The sequence below is a fragment of the Astyanax mexicanus genome, chromosome 2 (assembly GCF_023375975.1).
Source record: "Astyanax mexicanus isolate ESR-SI-001 chromosome 2, AstMex3_surface, whole genome shotgun sequence".
NCBI classification, from domain to species: domain Eukaryota; kingdom Metazoa; phylum Chordata; class Actinopteri; order Characiformes; family Acestrorhamphidae; genus Astyanax; species Astyanax mexicanus.
This window is the reverse complement of record NC_064409.1, coordinates 13370471-13388422: the sequence shown is the minus strand read 5'-3', so window position 1 is coordinate 13388422 and position 17952 is coordinate 13370471. Positions and strand designations below refer to the sequence as shown.

The 17952-nt window shown below is 37.8% G+C and overlaps 1 protein-coding gene across 4 annotated transcripts in view; it reads left to right on the top strand.

The window, feature by feature from the left end:
• The window catches only part of dock4b (dedicator of cytokinesis 4b), a 189702-nt gene that overhangs the window by 81595 nt on the left and 90155 nt on the right, over nucleotides 1-17952 (top strand). For all 4 annotated transcript variants that reach the window (XM_049473406.1, XM_049473407.1, XM_049473405.1 and 1 more), the window contains exons 9-12: nucleotides 6929-7010; nucleotides 7130-7190; nucleotides 9228-9360; nucleotides 11379-11467. In XM_049473406.1, coding sequence (XP_049329363.1) covers nucleotides 6929-7010; nucleotides 7130-7190; nucleotides 9228-9360; nucleotides 11379-11467 — 365 coding nt within the window. The remainder of the gene's footprint in view (nucleotides 1-6928; nucleotides 7011-7129; nucleotides 7191-9227; nucleotides 9361-11378; nucleotides 11468-17952) is intronic.

The following is a 17952-nucleotide window of genomic DNA, read 5'->3' as shown; positions in this document are numbered from 1 at the left end:
CTCCGAACTGTGCCACAGGCAAGGGCTTTAACTAGACTATTTAAAATATAAAAAATGATGCAAAAGAGCTCAGGATTTATCCTCACCTTGAGAACAGACGTGAGGAGAGAGCTGTTGCATCACTTGGGCTTGTGGTGAGAGGCGGTGTGTTTGTGTGTGTGTGTGGGTTTATCTCTTCCCTCTCTGGTTAATTACCGACTCCAGCAGGCTTAGCGGAGCGACTCGGCTGCCCTTGCTCTCCTCCCCGCCTGCATGTTTTCCCTCACTGCCTGTATTTTGCTGTGTGTATCTGTCCCTGCTGTTGTCTTGAAGGAGAATCTGCTAATGGCCTTCTTCCAGGCCTGCTTTGCCTGGCCGTTTGACTGGCCTCCAGCTAATTATTGTCTCTGCTGCAGAGAGAGGTGTGGGTTTGGGCCCAGATGGTGCCACGGCTCGCACTCTTTTCCTTGCCTGCCGCAGACACTGCCAGACTTACTCTGGTTCAAATTTGGCAGCTGCTGGAGATCCGGCTGCATTCATTATACCAGACAAAAGTTTGACTGCTGGATTTAATGGGATTTATTTTTTTAATAGTTTAATCTAAACGCCTTAAAATTCATCTTAAAGAGAAAGTTATATTTACATTAAATACTTTAATACGATTAAGCCTGTTAAAGCCAAATACAGTAAATGTTAAAAAATGATTAAATTAAAGACAATGCTCTTGAGTGGGCGTATCTATCAGATTGTTGGCAGATTCGCTACATCTGTTTCTACCAGAACAAAACCTAGGGCTCTATTGTACGCACTGTGCAAGTTGCATTCTGAAGCTATTTGCTACCTTACACCCCCTCAACAGTCTTCAATTTTCATGCATCATTAAAATCAGAGAGAGTCAGAGTTTAGGAATAAATCTGCACTGATGGACGTGGTGGTCTGGAAGTAAGGCGTGTTTCCATTTTGGCGGTAGAAAACACAGGTACGCCACTGACCGATTAAAACCCTGACAAAAGTCAATCATCAAAGTCCATTCCTATAGGTGCCAAGCGACTTTTATCTCAACATTAAAAAGAATAAATAATAAAATAACATTGCTTTTTTCTTTTAAATGAGCTGCTGGCTTACCTTCACAGCAAGCCAAACAGCGCAGCTACAAACAGAGCAGCAATTAAACTATTATAACTTGCAGAGTTTTATAACCAAACAGATCGTATTTTCTCGTTCCCTTTAACTCAAAATCTTTTAATAAACAGCGATAAAGGAACTATGGTATAATCACAGTAATACACTTGAGGTTTGTGCTATACTGTGCTATACACCAGTGCCAATATTACACATTATAGAACTCTCTTTTGTGTATTATTGCTTAATTAGCTTTTCACTACTGAGATATATCCAGAATTTATTAACTAAATAAATGAGCAATTTATACTGTGGTAAATACATCTCCCATTTTTATGTCGGAAGTCTTCAGAAGTTCTGGATATTGGTGTTGTGACTCCGGACTTGGTATTGCGGGGTATTGGGTCAGAAAGAAGGAAATCCATATCATCACCAGCCCCTACTGTCCTGTATCTCGTCTCCTCTGGGGCACAAGAGAACACTCCGGTCCCCTGATGTTTTTCCAGCCCAGCGGTGTGTGTGTGCATGCTGGGATTTGCACAGGAGGAGGAGGAATCAATTCACTTTCTCTCCATCTATAGCGAGATTAAACTGTGCATCCACTGTTTTCTCATATAGAGCACAGCAGGGGAAAGCAGGTGTGTATGTGTTAGAAGGCAGCACTGCAAAAGACAAGCCTTCTTTTTGTGTTCTTCTTTTTTTTCGATGCACAGAATTAATTATCATTTCTATAGCAAAGAAATAAATATATATATAAATATAATGTTTAGAGGAAATCGAGAGCAACACAAATAGGGTCCTGTTTTAGTGATCTAGAGCGCACAAGTCATTTACACATTGCAATGCTTAATTTAGTGTTGTTGTGTCTTTAGTATCATGAGGGCACAAAAAATTCGCCTTGTGCGACTTGAAAGGCGCATACTAAACCAATCAGTGTGCAAGTTGTCATTCCCTTTAAGAGCCAGGTGTGCTCTGACTTTGGTGCTTTGATAACAGTGAAGCACTTATGTGCGTCTCAGCAGAGGATACTAACCTGTGCGTTCATGCTGTGATATTACCCAACAGAGCTACGCTGAGAAACCGTGAGTGTTCTGGTAAGCCAGGGTGGTATTAGCTAGCGGTTTATCCCACGTAGCTTGTTTTAAAATGGTAAACAGGCAGGCTATAGGCCGATAATACTTGGCTTTGAGTGGCTAAAGAGCTAGTGCTTAGCGTGCTTAATGGCTAATGTTAATACTGCTCCAGCAGTGCTAGCCGGGGATAGCAGCAGGCTACAGTCCGCTAATACTCACTTCTAAATGGCGGAATAGCCAGCCCTTAGCGCGGTTAGCAGCTAATGCTGCTTCAGCAGTGCTAGCCAGGGTTAGCAGCAGGCTACAGACCGATAATACTCACCTCTGAATGGTGAAAGAGCTAGCGCTTAGCGAGGTTAGAGGCTAATGCTAGGACTGCTTCAGCCTCAGTGCTGGAGAACTAAATGGAAACTCCTGTATAACTCTGTACTTCAGCAGAGTGGCTTTAATGCTTATTACAGCCTGACTGGTAAAATTCATATATAAGGCGCACTGATAATTTTTAAGGATTTTAAGTGTGCCTTATATTGCGAAAAATACAGAACATATTTATTAATAATTCAAGGTAACTTCTTTTTAAAATGTTGTAATTGCATTTTTATTATTCTACTGTATTATTATTACATGGATCATTTTTAGACGCTATATTGTAAAAAAAAAAAAAAAAAAACAGTTATTGTGACAGACCTCCAGCACAGCAACACCATACTAACTACCTAACAACCACCTAGCAACACAATAGAAACCAACAAACTAGCAACAGCAAAGTATATACCTCAATTACATTACATTACATTACATTACATTACATTTGGCAGACGCTTTTGTCCAAAGCGACTTACAGTAGTACAAAAGTACAAAAGTAATAGAAGTTAAAGGTAAAAATATCTTTAGATAGGGCCTAAAGGAGGTCAAAAGGAAATAATAGGATAGAGGAGTGAAGGAGGGGAAGAAGGAAATGAGGTTAGAAGTAGTTAGTGTGTTAGAGGTGTTAGGAGAGTAAGTGCTCTTTGAAGAGCTCTGTCTTCAGGAGTTTATTAAAGATAGCGAGAGATTCTCCTGATCTGGTAGTGGAAGGTAGTTAGTTAGAGGTGTTAGGAGAGTAAGTGCTCTTTGAAGAGCTCTGTCTTCAGGAGTTTATTAAAGATAGCGAGAGATTCTCCTGATCTGGTAGTGGAAGGTAGTTTGTTCCACCATTGGGGAACTCTGTATGAGAACAGTCTGGATTGCTTTGTGTGAATGTTTGGCAAAGAGAGGCGACTATATAGTTACTGTACTAACTATATAGTAATTGCCTGGAATTGGAAAACATTTCAGCTGCACAACCGTTCTGCATTTTTTTGGAACTCTAATATGTAGTTAATGTGTAATTTATTGCAGTAAAGTGTAACAAACTGTAAATGCTGTCAAAATATGTTCTCCCAATGTGAGCGGCAGACGTTTTAAAAATGAACCTCCTCCTGGCAGGTCTGATATACGAGGGCTGCTGAGTGACAGGCAGCCTATGGGATAATGACTTGGCCTCTGTGTGTTCCCGGGGGGATGTTTGGTTTGGTGATGTGGTTGATATAAGCAGCCCCCTGCTCAGAGATCGCTTCGCTGTGCGGTTCATTTATCCAGCCACACCCACCCGGCGTCACAGCGAATCACCTGACAATCACACACATCCAAGCTGGAAGTATCAGGTTGAGGCAGAAGCGCAGGGGGCGTGTTCGTTTCAGGAATGGAAATCAAGCTGCTGATAGAGGCTGATACCAATCCTCCAGCGGCAGCGCACAGACTGACACTGGACACACACACACACACACACACGGGACTCTATGAGCTTAATTGAAAGCTGGGAATTCAACAATGCCCAGTTAATTAGCACTTGTGTACTCCACACTGTGTGTATGTGTGTGTGTGTTTGTGTGTGTGAGACTGTGAGAAGGAAACAATCAAGAAAGCGAAACCTTCTCTTCTCAGCTGTGTGTAGTCAAACACATAGGACCCTTTCTTAGCAATCAATAGTGCACCAGCGAAAGTGCCGTGGGGGAACACACTTTCTCACGTTTAAATCAAATTTTGTACATCTGACCATGAGCGTGAAATAAGGCGTACGCAATATTTTTGTGCGTACGCACCTTTAGTACATGAGGCCCCTGTAAAACACCTGTAAAACACATCGCCTTGCCAGTGTTAAAACCTTAGTCACAAGGAAACACCTCTCAACTTATACAGGTGTGAGCTTTCCCGAGCCTGTGTTTCCTGAGGTAACACTTTATGATCATTTCACATACTGCTATTCCATGAGTTTTGGTATGGCAGTGTATAGAACACAGTGCAGTCCTTGTTCAGCTTTGTCACATTACTAGTGTGCTCTGATTTTGCTTATCACACATTGCTGTGAAAGTCATGTAACCGGATTATTATTAAGTGTGTGTATGTGTGTGTATGTATGTGTGTGTGTGTGTCCCATCTACTGAACCAGCCCCCTTGCAGTGTAACACGGAAATCAGGGTTTAAGCAGCTCAGTCTACAGAACGCTCTACATATCCAATGTTTAATGCACACTCAATTTTCTGTTTCTCTCTCATCCTGAAGATCACAATGGGTCCGTGAGCTCATTAATATTTGTAATAGAATCTCGGAATTGTGGCAGTGTTCAGAGCTCCACATACGCACTTGTCATTATCTGTTTCTCCTGACTGTTTTTTTAAGGCATTGTTTGTATTTGACGTGTGTGCCAGTTTCTTGACGGCTCGACAGCAGTGTTGAAAAAGCTTTTCCGGGATGTGTGACATTAGCTCCATGAATATTTTAACATCAGGCGGAGAGAATTAAACTGTAATTTCTTGGTCATTTTGCTAAAGCTGTTTGTGATTGGGTTTACAAAATAATAGAAATTCACTATAAAAAAAGCATGAGCGCCCCTGCTCATAAATAAATGAGCAGGGGTGTCCAAACTACGGCCCGTTTCCTTTTTTGGAGCGGCCCGCGAGGTATTTTAGAAATAGAATGAAAGTTGACCCGCTGTTAAGCAGGTTTTTATAATGTGAGATTCAAAGTTTGAACGCTAGGTGTCAGAAATGGGCCAAAGAGTCTAAAAGCAGAGAGGGTGCGCATTTCTAGCGCAGAAAAACGGGCAAAAGAGTCTAAAAGCGGAGAGGGTGCGCATTTCTAGCGCAGAAAAACGGGCAAAAGAGTCTAAAAGCGGAGAGGGTGCGCATTTCTAGCGCAGAAAAACGGGCCAAAGAGTCTAAAAGTTGCCGTAATTAAGGAGTTTAATATTAAGAGACATCATGAAATTAAACATCAATTTGAAAAATCTTAGTTTACACAACACTGTCAAAGATAAAGATAGTAAGTCAAGTAAAATTGTGTGTAAATGAAATAATCAGGAAAATGTATTATTTAAAGTGGTATATTTCATTAGTTGTTTTATTAGAGTGTGGCCCGTGACTTCAAATATATTTCTCCTTCTGGCCCCCAACAAAAAAAGTTTGGACACCCCTGCTAAATGAGAGTGAAAGTATGCTGATTGTATAAAGAGTATCTAGTATTTTATTTTAGTAAAGGATAGTAGATGATTATTCAACTCTAAAGAAAATATTGAAATTTATTGATTAATCATAAAGTCAACTCAAGCTAGTTTTATGTAGGATAATACTATAAAAAAAGCAATGTTTCCAGTTATTGTTGATAATATTTTAATGAAATATGCATTTTTAACACAACCATGCATTTTTTTGCAATATAATTAGGATACAATTCAATAATAAGAACAATCACTAATATAAAAAACATTAACAAAACAGGTGAATTTTTTTTATTATAAATCCAAAAATACAAGGGAATGATAATTTGATGTTTAACGCATTTTTTAGATTAATAGGCGCACTTGAAATCCTTTAACTTTCCCAAAAATTGTCAGTGCGCCTTATAATCTGGTGCGCCTTATAGTCCGTAAAATAAGATAAATAAAATTAAATTAAGAAAATAAAAAACATAAATACTACATAAATTAAACCTATTTTTAATGTCATTTTTTCTATTATAAATGTTTTTTCATAAGATGAAAGGGCTTAATAAAATGAAATAATAGCCTTTTAGACTATTAAAAAATAGTTTTTTTTCCAACATATTAAATATACAATGAGATAAAAACGAATAAAAATGCTATGCAATAAGGCTTAAGCTATTCCTTCCGTTAATTTAACTGCATATTTGCATTTAGTTAACAAATATGTCCATATTGACAGCTTTATAAAACTGTAAATATTATGTAAATGAGGGATTTGAGACTTATAATTGAGTGCCTGTGTGAGCAGTATTCTGATGTATGAGTGGAGAAGATGTTGAAGGTCATAGGCTATATCCTTTAATAATGTTAGATATACTTACAGTATATAAAATCTATCAATAAAAACATGTTATGTGTGATCTTTTAATGAATGGACCAATAGAAATGCTTAATAACCTTGGAGTTAATCGAGTAATGCCTATATTTAAGAAGCATCCACTTGCCAGAGTAGCATTGTCATGTTGTATCCCTGTGAGCACTAAAGATGTGTGTGTGTGTGTGTGTGTGTGTGTGTGTGTGTGTGAGTGTGTAAGTGTAATCCTGTTTTTAAGAACATGTCATCCTGACTGGTGAAACCGTGCTTTGTGGATTCTTGGCACCTCATTGGTTCTCATTGTCTCTTTCTCCTCTTCCCTCTGTCTCTCATTCTCTCTCTTCTCTCTGTCTCTCCCCTCGCCTCCCTCGCCTGCAGTGAAAGGTTCTTTGTGAAGCTCAATAAGAACGGAGTGCCCAAGTCTCCAGAGAAGACAGAGAGGCAGTGTACGCTTTTTGTGGTGAGTGTTGAGAGAGTGTCAGAACAATTTAGCTAATTGCAGAAAGAGTATCAGTGTGTGCAGGGATACAGCACTCTGTGTTCATTAAAGCTCTCTTCTCTATTGTTGTGTTTGTGCAGGACTTGGGGAGCGGTGACCTGAGGAAAGACGTCTATATTGTTGTGCACATCATTAGAATAGGTAAGACTGTTACACTGTTGTTAACATGACATTTATTTTTTTATTTTTTTATTTTTTTACTGTCCTGTTCAAGCAGAATTACATGACGAGGTTAAATTCACCAAGCACAGAGCTTAAAAGCTGATGTACAGCTCTGGAAAAAAATAAAAGACATAAACTTAAACTTCATTTCACTTCCCAAATATCACTGTCTTCATCTGCTATATGATATATTTAACTGTAATTGCTGATCTAAACAAACAATGGTTTATAAAGGAAAATCATGAAAATTATTATATCATACATGATTTCATACTACTATATGAAAGTTTGTTTGAATTTTATTATTTTGAAATGTGAAAGTTCAAAACACAACAAAAACATATATATAGGAACACTATCGTAATGCTGGAACATTGAACTCCTTATCATAAAAACCCGTTTGAGACCATTTTTGCTGGATTAATTGATTCAAATGATCAGCAACGATACTCAAGTAGACTGTGGAATTTAAACGATGGATATCCAGAAACGAGCTACAAAAAAAATCCTCACACATTTCATCCATTAAAACTATAAAAACAGCAAAGATGGGTCCTTGGATCATCGCTGTAGGTGTCCAATTCTGATCCAGGCTGTGTCTAGTGTTGGCGATTCTTTGCGAACTGCAGCCTCAGCTTTGTGTTCTTGGCTGACATACAGTACCAGTCAGAATCTGAACCATTTTAGGAACTTTGAAAGTATCCTTAAGTCCAGTCACAAAGACCATCAAAAACATTATTATGAAACTGGCTCTCATCAGGACCACCCCAGGAAGGGAAGAGCAAGAGTTTCCTTTTTTGCACAGGATAAGTTCATCAAAGTTACCAGCCTTTGGAAACCGCAAGTTTACAGCAGCCCAGATAATTGTATTTTGGTCTGTTTATCACTTAATTTTACTACATGATTCCTTGTGTGTTCCTTCATAGTCTAAATGACTTGAGAGAATGTGTGTCCACACTTTTTGACTGGTACTGTAAATGGAGCCCAACATGATTTTCTGCTGGTGTAACTCATCGTCCTCAAGGCTGGGTAATATATTGTGCATTCTGAGATACTTTTCTGCTCACAGTAGCCTTTTTGTCAGCTCTAACCAGTCTGATCATTCTTTAATGACCTCTCCTTCAACAAAGAGATTCCCTCTGCAGAACTGATGTTCACTAGATGTTTTTTTTGTATTAAGTTAATATGTGAACTCTAGAGTCTGTAAAGGGCCTTAAAAACTCATTAGACTAAATGATCATCAGTTGCATACAGTCGAACCAGCCTGTCATTCTCAAAATCACTGAAATCACACATTTCCCTGATTTTGGTGGTTGATATGAAGATTACCTGAACTCGATGCCCCATATCTGCATCAATCTGGCTTTTGTACTGATTAGATAAGTGCTTGGTGAGTGTATAGTTCTATTTAATTAACCTTCTAGGAGGTTCAGATCTGCAGTTCTGTCTTTATGTATGTCTCTTTGTTAAAACTACGCCTAGGATGAGGATTGTTGTTAGAATACAGCCCTTCTGTACTTTCAGTGAAATTTCTTTATTTTATTGAACTAGGAGTGAGGAATTATTCATTACATAAAGTTACATAATGCGATTGTTTTCTCTAGTGTGAAAAAATATTAATTATTATTGTAATATTGGCCTTTGCAATATTGATATTACTGTGGGCTGGAAAATCAAATGGCTCTCTAACAAATTACATATTTGTTATATTGTGTGCTGAGTGACCTCTGATGCTTCAGGCCAGATCGAGTGGGTGGTTTTGATTAAGCTTTTGTTTTTACAGGACCACCGGTCAACACATTTGTTCTATTGAACTATTCTTTTAATATCAAAGAGTCACCAGTGTTTTAGTATATACTGTATGTAGAGCAAAATGATCATAACACAGTGTTTTGTCAACATTATTCAGAACTGCTTCCTTTGTTTTCATCTAACACTTACTGAAAATGCCTCGTCTACCCTGCAGGCGTCTGATACTCGTCTCAGAGTGGTTCATTTATCTGTGTGTTTGTGTAGGACGGATGGGTGCTGGCGAGAAGAAGAACACGTGCAGTGTGCAGTACAGGCGTCCGTACGGATGTGCTGTGGTCAGCATCGCTGATCTCCTCACTGCTGACTCAAAAGATGACCACCTCCTCAAAGTCTACGCGTGAGTTTCCCAAAAAAATGCTACCACACGCTCAAACAAACACTCACACCAGCACAAACACTTCATTCACTGCTTTTTAACCCTTTCAGACCCTGCTTTCATTGCAATGCACAAGGTGTGTTAGCTAATTTCTTGTGTATCTTTTCACTTCACACAAATTCAGACCTATTATTCATCAGGATAAACAATTATTAGCCAATCAAACAGCAGCTTAACTCCACCCACTGCATTGAAAAAATAAAAACCTGCACACTGAAGTAAAGCATGGGAACATCCCAGCTAATGTGGCAGAGTAAACATTAACTTTCCCATCATGTTAAGAGTTTTTACTGCTTAAAAAATAATGAAAAAATTTGTGAAAATATATAAACATATATATTAAGAGTGTGTGGAATAAAAAAAAAACATATGAAATAAAAAAAATGTTATATACAATAAAAATAACAGTGTTAAGGAAATGACTGCAGCGCAATGAACAGACAAAATACAAATAATAAGTTTGATTTTTATTTATTTATTTATTTATTTATTTATTTATTTTTTGTATTTATTTATTAAATCCAGTTTTTGAGCACATTACAGACAGAGCATTTATATATACTTTTTCATCAACTTTCTATTCTACATCTTCTATAATCGTTGGGCGGTATTTAGCACTGCTAACTGGGACTGGCTAAGCGCTTGCTAACTGCAGCTAGCGCGCACCCTTGGACAAAATACTGGAATTATAAAATAGATCTGCATAGATACTGGATGTAGATAAACATCCAGGGCTCGTTTGACATAAAAAAATAAAAATAATAACTTTTTTTTTAAGAATTACAGTTTTGTTTACTTTACCCCAGCTGAATTAGTGAAAAGAAAGAAAGAAAGAAAGAAAGAAATAAAGATAGAAAGAAAAGAAAAAATGGCGACCCCCCCCCTTGTTCAATTCAAGTATGCATTCTTACTAGTGTCGCTTAATGCACCTTATAATAATCCGGTGCGCCTTATAGTCTGAAAAATACTGTATTCTAAACAATATACTATAAATCTACACTATATGGGCAAAAGTATTGACGCTCCTTCTCTATTTATTGTTTCATCTGAAATCAAGAGTATTAAAGATGTTTTTTTTCTGATCTTGTTACAGTAACTGTCTCTACTTTCCAAGCTAGGAAGGGTTTCTACTAGATTTTGGAGCTTTGCTGTGAGAATTTATTGAAGACAGGAGATTGGACGATCCCTCTACAATCAGAGAACACAGTTCCACTGCTCCACAGCCCAATGCTGGTGGTTTTATACCACTCTAGCCCATGCCTGACATTAAGCATTGTGCTTCTTCTGTTGGCTGGACAAGCTGTGTGGGTTTGTGTGCATTTGCACATCTGTGTCAGCAGTGGACGTTACTTAAAGTAGCTGGAAGCATTCATTAGAAGGGGTCTCCACAAATCAAAACTGACATAGTCAATGACACAGTGCAGCGTATAAGTTAAGGGAAGCAGCCTTTTACAGAGGAAGTCAGGTGGTAGTGGAGTAGTGGAGTCTGAGACAGGTTCCTAAAGTAAGTTGGACTTGTTTGTAAATGATCTTTCACCACTGAAAATCTCTGTTAGCTCTGGCCTAAGCCTAATCTAAGCTGCCTCCCAGCCACTGGGCAGATCTCTGGACGTGCACGTATTGAATGTGAAGTCACACGGTGCACAGAGTGTATACGCTCCAGGGAATAGAAATTGGTATAGACACATTAATAGCGTGACCTACATTGCACTGAAATGGCCAGACAACCCTGTTTAACTTCATCCTCTCACCACTCTCTCTGTCTCTCTCTCTCTCTTACACACACACACAAACATAAACACACTAATGCACACACACACACACACACACATGCACAGGGTTTATGGCTATTAGGATAATTACACCCCTGCCATGTACTGTATAATACAGTGTGAGTACATCAGCAGCAGCAGCTCTGACTTGCTCTGATTTGGACATTCTGTTTTTTTTTTTTTTTTTTTTTTTAACTCTCATTGCAGCTGCAACACAGAGAGCGACTGGAACCAAATCCACGAGAACATCATTAAAAAAGTCAACTCCCGATATAACCTCTCAGGGTCCAACACAGGTAAGACCAGCATAAAAATATGTTACACTTCTACTCAGTGATAAAACTCTTGCATCCGGACTGCAATTGAATAAACAGGAGGACCAGTAAGGTTTTTTTGGCTTTCTCGGTCACATGACACAGAGTTCAGTAGCTCCTCCATTTCCACTCGCTGTTGTGTTTGCGTGGATCTCCATAGCAACGTGTGCCCAAAGTGTAATTACAGTGCATATCAGTGGATAAATAGCTTTTTATAAAATGCAAGTTGACAAAACTCAGAGATGTGCATCCGGATGGGACTAAAATTACCAGAGGACCATGAAGTTCAGTGAAAAACAGTAGGTAATTCAGCCTGCAATTATCTCAGAGGACGTCTGAGAAAAATACATACAAGTACCCCTTATAAAAGAGACAATTACCCCAGAACCACCTGAGAAACTAATCCCATCCAGATAGGACTTAAGAAAAGGCCTAAAACACTACACTGACTGAACGGTATCGCTGACGCATATAGTAGAAATGGTATCGATAGGGATTTTCTGCTCAGGCTGCAGTGATAGAAAGTTCTGCTGAAGTTGCTCAATAGATGAGAAGTGTTTAGTCTAATCCATAAAGGACTTCTGGTGCTGGCTTCAGGTTTTTATTCAGATCAAGCTGCAGTACACTTAATGCTACTTGATTCCACTTGTTAAATCAGCTGTTTTCAGTCCTCGTACTTGATTATATGTGATTCAGCTTGGTAGTAACAAACTGCTGATTGGATATCAGTCTATAAAAAAACATAAAATAACCATTGTTGTTTTATTCTATAAACTACAGAATTTCTCCCAAATTCCAAAATAAAAATCTCGTCATTTAAAGCATTTATTTGCAGAAAATGAGAAATGGTTGAAATAACAAAAAAGTCGCAGAGCTTTCAGACCTCAAAAAATGCAAAGAAAAAAAGGTCATATTCATAAAGTTGTAAGAGTTCAGAAATCAATGTGTAGTGGAATAACCCTGGTATTATAATCACAGGGTATCACAGGTATTTTGGCATGTTTTTCTCCACCAGTCTTACACACTGATTTTGGATAACTTTATGCCACTCCTGGTGCAAAAATCCAAGCAGTTCAGCTTGGTTTGTTGGCTTGTGATCCATCCATCTTCCTCGTGATTATATTCCAGAGGTTTTCAATTTGACAAAATCAAAGAAACCCATCATTTGTAAATGGTCTCTTATTATATATATCATATATATATATGTGATTGCACACAAACACACGCACATACTTTTATACTCTATATCGTTGCTGTCCAATGAAGAACATATATCTTAAAACAGCAACTTCTCAGGAGAGAGATAAAAAGAAGGGATGCTGCTTTTTTATACTTCCTGGGGAAAAAGGTCTGTTGTTCTGTCGCATAAGAAAAGACCTCTCAACTTATACTGGTGTGGGCATTCTGACGCTGACACTTCCATCATCAGTGCACACACTGCTGTCCCATGACTTTTGGCATGCCAGTGTAACTTTTATAAAAGAGTCATTAATTTTTTTTCACTGCAGGTTTTCAAAAGAACTAAATATGAGATCTTAGATGCTTCTTTGGCCACAATGAACAAAAATACGTTTGAAAAAAATATATAGGTCACATTTTTAATTCATTCAATTCAGAAAAAAAGAACAGCTTTCCAACTGTTAAGCATGAGGGTGGATTGAACATGCTTTGGGGTCCTGGTGTTATTTCACTATATATATATATATATATATATATATATATATATATATATATATTTAAATTCAATTAAATGAAATGTGTCCTCTCTAGCTGTGGCAAATCAGTTTTTGTTTATGAAGACATGCTAGAAGGATGAGTGCTGTATACTGTGTGATGTATGATTTAATAACTTAATGACTCTCACAGAGACTTGATATTTCCTGATTGTAATGCCAGATTAGAATGATTTCAGATGAGAGCGTGCCTGAAAGCCGCCTCAGGGCCTAGTCTGATTATGCTAATTAAATCTTAATAGGCTGTGTATGTTCAAAGCAGCAGAACGGAAACGGAAGAAATGCACAGATAGCTTAACGGGTTTGATGCACGGTGCAAAAGGGACGATCTCACGGAAGGATCTGCTGCCTCTTAAAAGCTGGAAAGCGCCCCCCCTAATCTTACGCGGTGTCAAAAAGCGACGGATATTGAATACTCGCAAGCGGAGTGAGGGAACACATTAATTACTGTGACTGACACAAAGTCATTTACTCAGCGGCCTTATCTGCAGCGATGTGCGGAGGGCGTCTGGCAACGAACAATAACCCACGCGAGCATAATGTCCCTCAAAATCCCTAATGAAAGATTCCTCCTGAATAAATGAAGATATGATTTCTGCTAATGGGAATTGATGGGCGAAAAATATTTCTGTGAGTTTGTATTAACCGCTGGCTCGGGAGATGCGTCGCGAGAAGATCGCATTCATACGTGTGCAGCGATAAACACTTATCGACCATTTCAGCGCTGTTAGATTAATCCCCCAACATATTATTACACGCTGCATTATTATAGTGCTTATGCTGAGGTAGTTAAAGAAACAAGATTATTGGAGCTTATTAAAGCTATTAGCCGGTGGATTTGACTGGAATTAAGTTTATATTGTACCGTAAATTGGTGGTAAATGATTAAGACGGTGCTTGTAATCTGTGGGGACATGCATGCATTGTACACTCACACATCAGCAAAGAAATGGTTGCAAAAATGATTGGACACAAAAGGAATTGTCTGATTGCAGTGATATGTATAGCTATGAAGTAAGATATACATTCTGGAAAAAATTAAAAGACCACTTTAGTTTCTCTGATTTTGCTATTTATAAGTATATGTTTGAGTAAAATGAACATTGTTGTTTCATTTTATAAACTACAGACAACATTTCTCCCAAATTCAAAATTCAAAATATTGTCATTTAGAGCATGTTTTTGCAGAAAATGAGAAATGGCTGAAATAACCAAAAAACAAAAATGCAAAATTTTCAGACCTCAAAAAACACAAAAAGAGTTCAGAAATCAATATTTGGTGGAATAACCCTGTTTTTTAATCAGTTTTCATGCATGTTGGCATGTTCTCCTCCACCAGTCTTACACACTGCTTTTGGATAACTTTATGCCACTCCTGGTGCAAAAAATCAAGCAGGTTTTTAATTTGGTCAAATCAAAGAAACTCATCATTTTTCTTCCAGAGGCATATATATATATATATATATATATATATATATATATATGTGTGTGTGTTTGTGTGTGTGTGTGTGTGTGTGTGTGTGTGTGTGTGTGTGTGTGTGTGTGTGTTGTTTTTGCTGTACTAGGATAACTGTGTTTATTCTACAGCAGCGCTCACACACTGAATCTGCCTACATGATTAATGGAGAGTTTTTTGAGCATGTTAGCTCAGCAATTGATCGTCAGACAGCACTTTTCCAAACCCACTCTGTTACACACTGTTTATCAGACATGAATAGAGAATGAATCAGACATGAGCCTTTGAATACCTGCCAGAGAGGGTCATCGATCTGACCCTGTTCAGAATACATGCACAGTAAGCATTGATCATGCTTTGATTGACGCAAATGTCTTTTCCTTGTATATCAGCTGTCAGCCTGTTATAAAACATCTTGTTTCCTGCAGCATAGTCATTAAAAAGATCCTCATACTGTGAATCTGAGAATGCGGTACACAGTTATTTCTGTAGCTCTTATTTCAAAGCAACAAGTTCTTAGTATTAAAGATTCAGTTTAATTCAGTCATGCTTAAAAGTTTTCAGTCCAGATATCCTAAAAAAACTAGTTAAATAAATTGGACATATAAATGGTAGAGCTGGGCGATATGGCCCAAACAAAAAATCTTCGTTTAAAAAAAAAAAAACAGATTTTTGATTTAAATCGATTTTTTTCCCCTACTAACATCTCCTAGAAGTCGCTAAATGACGTTATCGCCTAATTTGCATAATACATGTTTTTGAATCTGTAAAGGTTTAACATTGTGAGAGAGAAAAAAGTGAGTAAAAAACACTCTAAATATGTTAGAAATGATACAAATAAACTCCAACAAATTAACAACTTCTGTTGCTTTATTTTTACGTAAATTACATAAATCAGTTTTTTTTGCCATGTTGTTAAATGTTATTGTAAGAGCAGTTTTTTATTTTATACAATTTTTATTTTCTTTATTTTCAAACCTATTATAGACAAATTGTTGGGCACGCGGGAGGGAGGGAGAAAGGGGCGGGGTTGCGCGCTTGAGAGGTGCGGGGCTAAGCTCAGGGGAGCGTCGGTGGTGAAAATTAAAACTCAGAGAAAATCGATTTTCATAAAAACACATCGTCCTTAACTGTAAATTCGAATTAATCGATAAAATCGATTAATCGCCCAGCTCTAATGGATGGTAATTTATTTATTGTGGAAAAGTATCCAATATTACATATTATATATTTTGGGCGTCAAATGTTCGTGAAACAACTGTAACTAAATGTTTCCTGTACCAGAACAGTGTACGCTCTGAGTCGGTGTTTGTTTGTTTGGTTTACTTAAATTAACTACTCGCTTCACAATATTTCGAATGGAATAAGAACAGGCCATTCATTAACTTTATTCTTCTTGAGCCATTCTTTGTTAGATCAAGTTGTGTGTTAAGGGTCGTTGTCTTGCTGCATGACCCACCTCCTCTTCAGATTATGTTTATTCAGTTCATGTTTTTTTTTTTGGTTTTTTTTGCACTAATTTGCCTTAGAATTGCCTAAATCCATTGGACATTCCTGGAAAACATGTCATCGCTAAGGCAGCTTATGTTTGTCCAAGACCTTAATGCATTTTTTTGCATTAGTGCTGCATTACAGAAGTGTACTGACACAAACCCATACCTTGACATACACTGGCCTTTAGACTGATAACAGTCTGGATGGTCCTTTTCTTGGGTTGATGTTAATTGCCTTCTCAAAAAAAGGTCTGGAATACTGATTAATCTGAAGACAAAATACACAGTTCAACTGTGTGATGGTCCATCGTAGTTGCCTCTGAGCTCACATCAAACCTTTTTGAAAACTTATCCATTTAATTATTCAGATTTTTTAAAATTAGATTCAATATTTAATGCTAATTTCCAAACCAAGCTCTTGTTATTCCCCTGGATTGGGTTTAAAACTGGAAACCACCGTGATAACATATTCTATATTTTAGACTGTGATTCATCAGAAGTCAAAAGTGACATTTTCCAACTTTAGGAAGCGTAACCCATCACTTCTTCCTCATTAAAGTGCTGTGTCTGCATGCAGCCTAATATGGACCACCTTACATCACGCACTGATAGCTGTTTAAGGGAAGTGAAACCCTTTGGAGGGAAGATGCTCCACTGTGGTGGTGTGTTGATACTTGAGTCTGCTGTTACTTGTTTATCATGGTGATTCACACAAAGTCAAATTTAGATCTGATAGCTAGTGGCTAATGGAGCTAATTCTTAAGTAATGGAAGCATGTGCTGCATTGGTTAGCATTTTGCAAACTGCTTGTGTGAACCATCATACACTTTACCATAGAGAGATAGGATATGAGATAGGATATGAGATGTTAAACAGTTAAAATCTGAGTTGGACACGGTGATCTATGCTCTCCTGTTGGGTAAGGGTGAGAGTGGAAAGTCACTGGTTTACAGTAGATAGAGAGGAAGTTCAGAACTTTTGAACTTCAGATGACCCTATGTGACCCTCTGCGTGGGGGTCATGAGCTCAGTGCTGTGAAGATCTGCATAGGCACCACGCATCCTATTGAAAATATCATGCATAATAGCCATGCAGTGTTTTTTTTTTACACTCATTGTGAAAGCAGCTTCATTAGTCATAATTAAAGACAGTTAATGAGTTTATTGGAAAGGTGTGTAGGAGTGACTCTCGCACTGAAACTCCCTGCATATTTAAAGCTCTGTGTTCATAAAGGAGTGTATCAGTTTTTAACATATGCATACACTCTGAAGTCGCTACACAATGAACATACCTAATTGTACAGCTTGTGCAATGCCATGAAGGACTAAAAAGTGAGAGAGCCATGACGGACTGATAATTAGATAAAGATACAGTCATATGAAAAAGTTTGGGCACCCCTATTAATCTTAATCATTTTTAGTTGTAAATATTTGGGTGTTTGCAACAGCCATTTCAGTTTGATATATATAATAACTAATGGACACAGTATGTGCTCATACTTTTGCACCGGTCAAATTTTGGTTTAATGCATTTTGCACATTTTCTGTTAGTACAATTAACCTCATTTCAATCCTGAAATATTACTGTGTCCATCAGTTATTAGATATATCAAACTGAAATGGCTGTTGCAAACACCCAAATATTTAGAACTAAAAATGATTAAGATTAATTGGGTTGCCCAAACCTTTTCATATGACTGTATTAAAGGAACATTCAATGCAAGTGAGTGTGTAAAATGGCTACAGGATTCCAATTTCCAAAGACTGGATAGAATTTTCTGCCTCA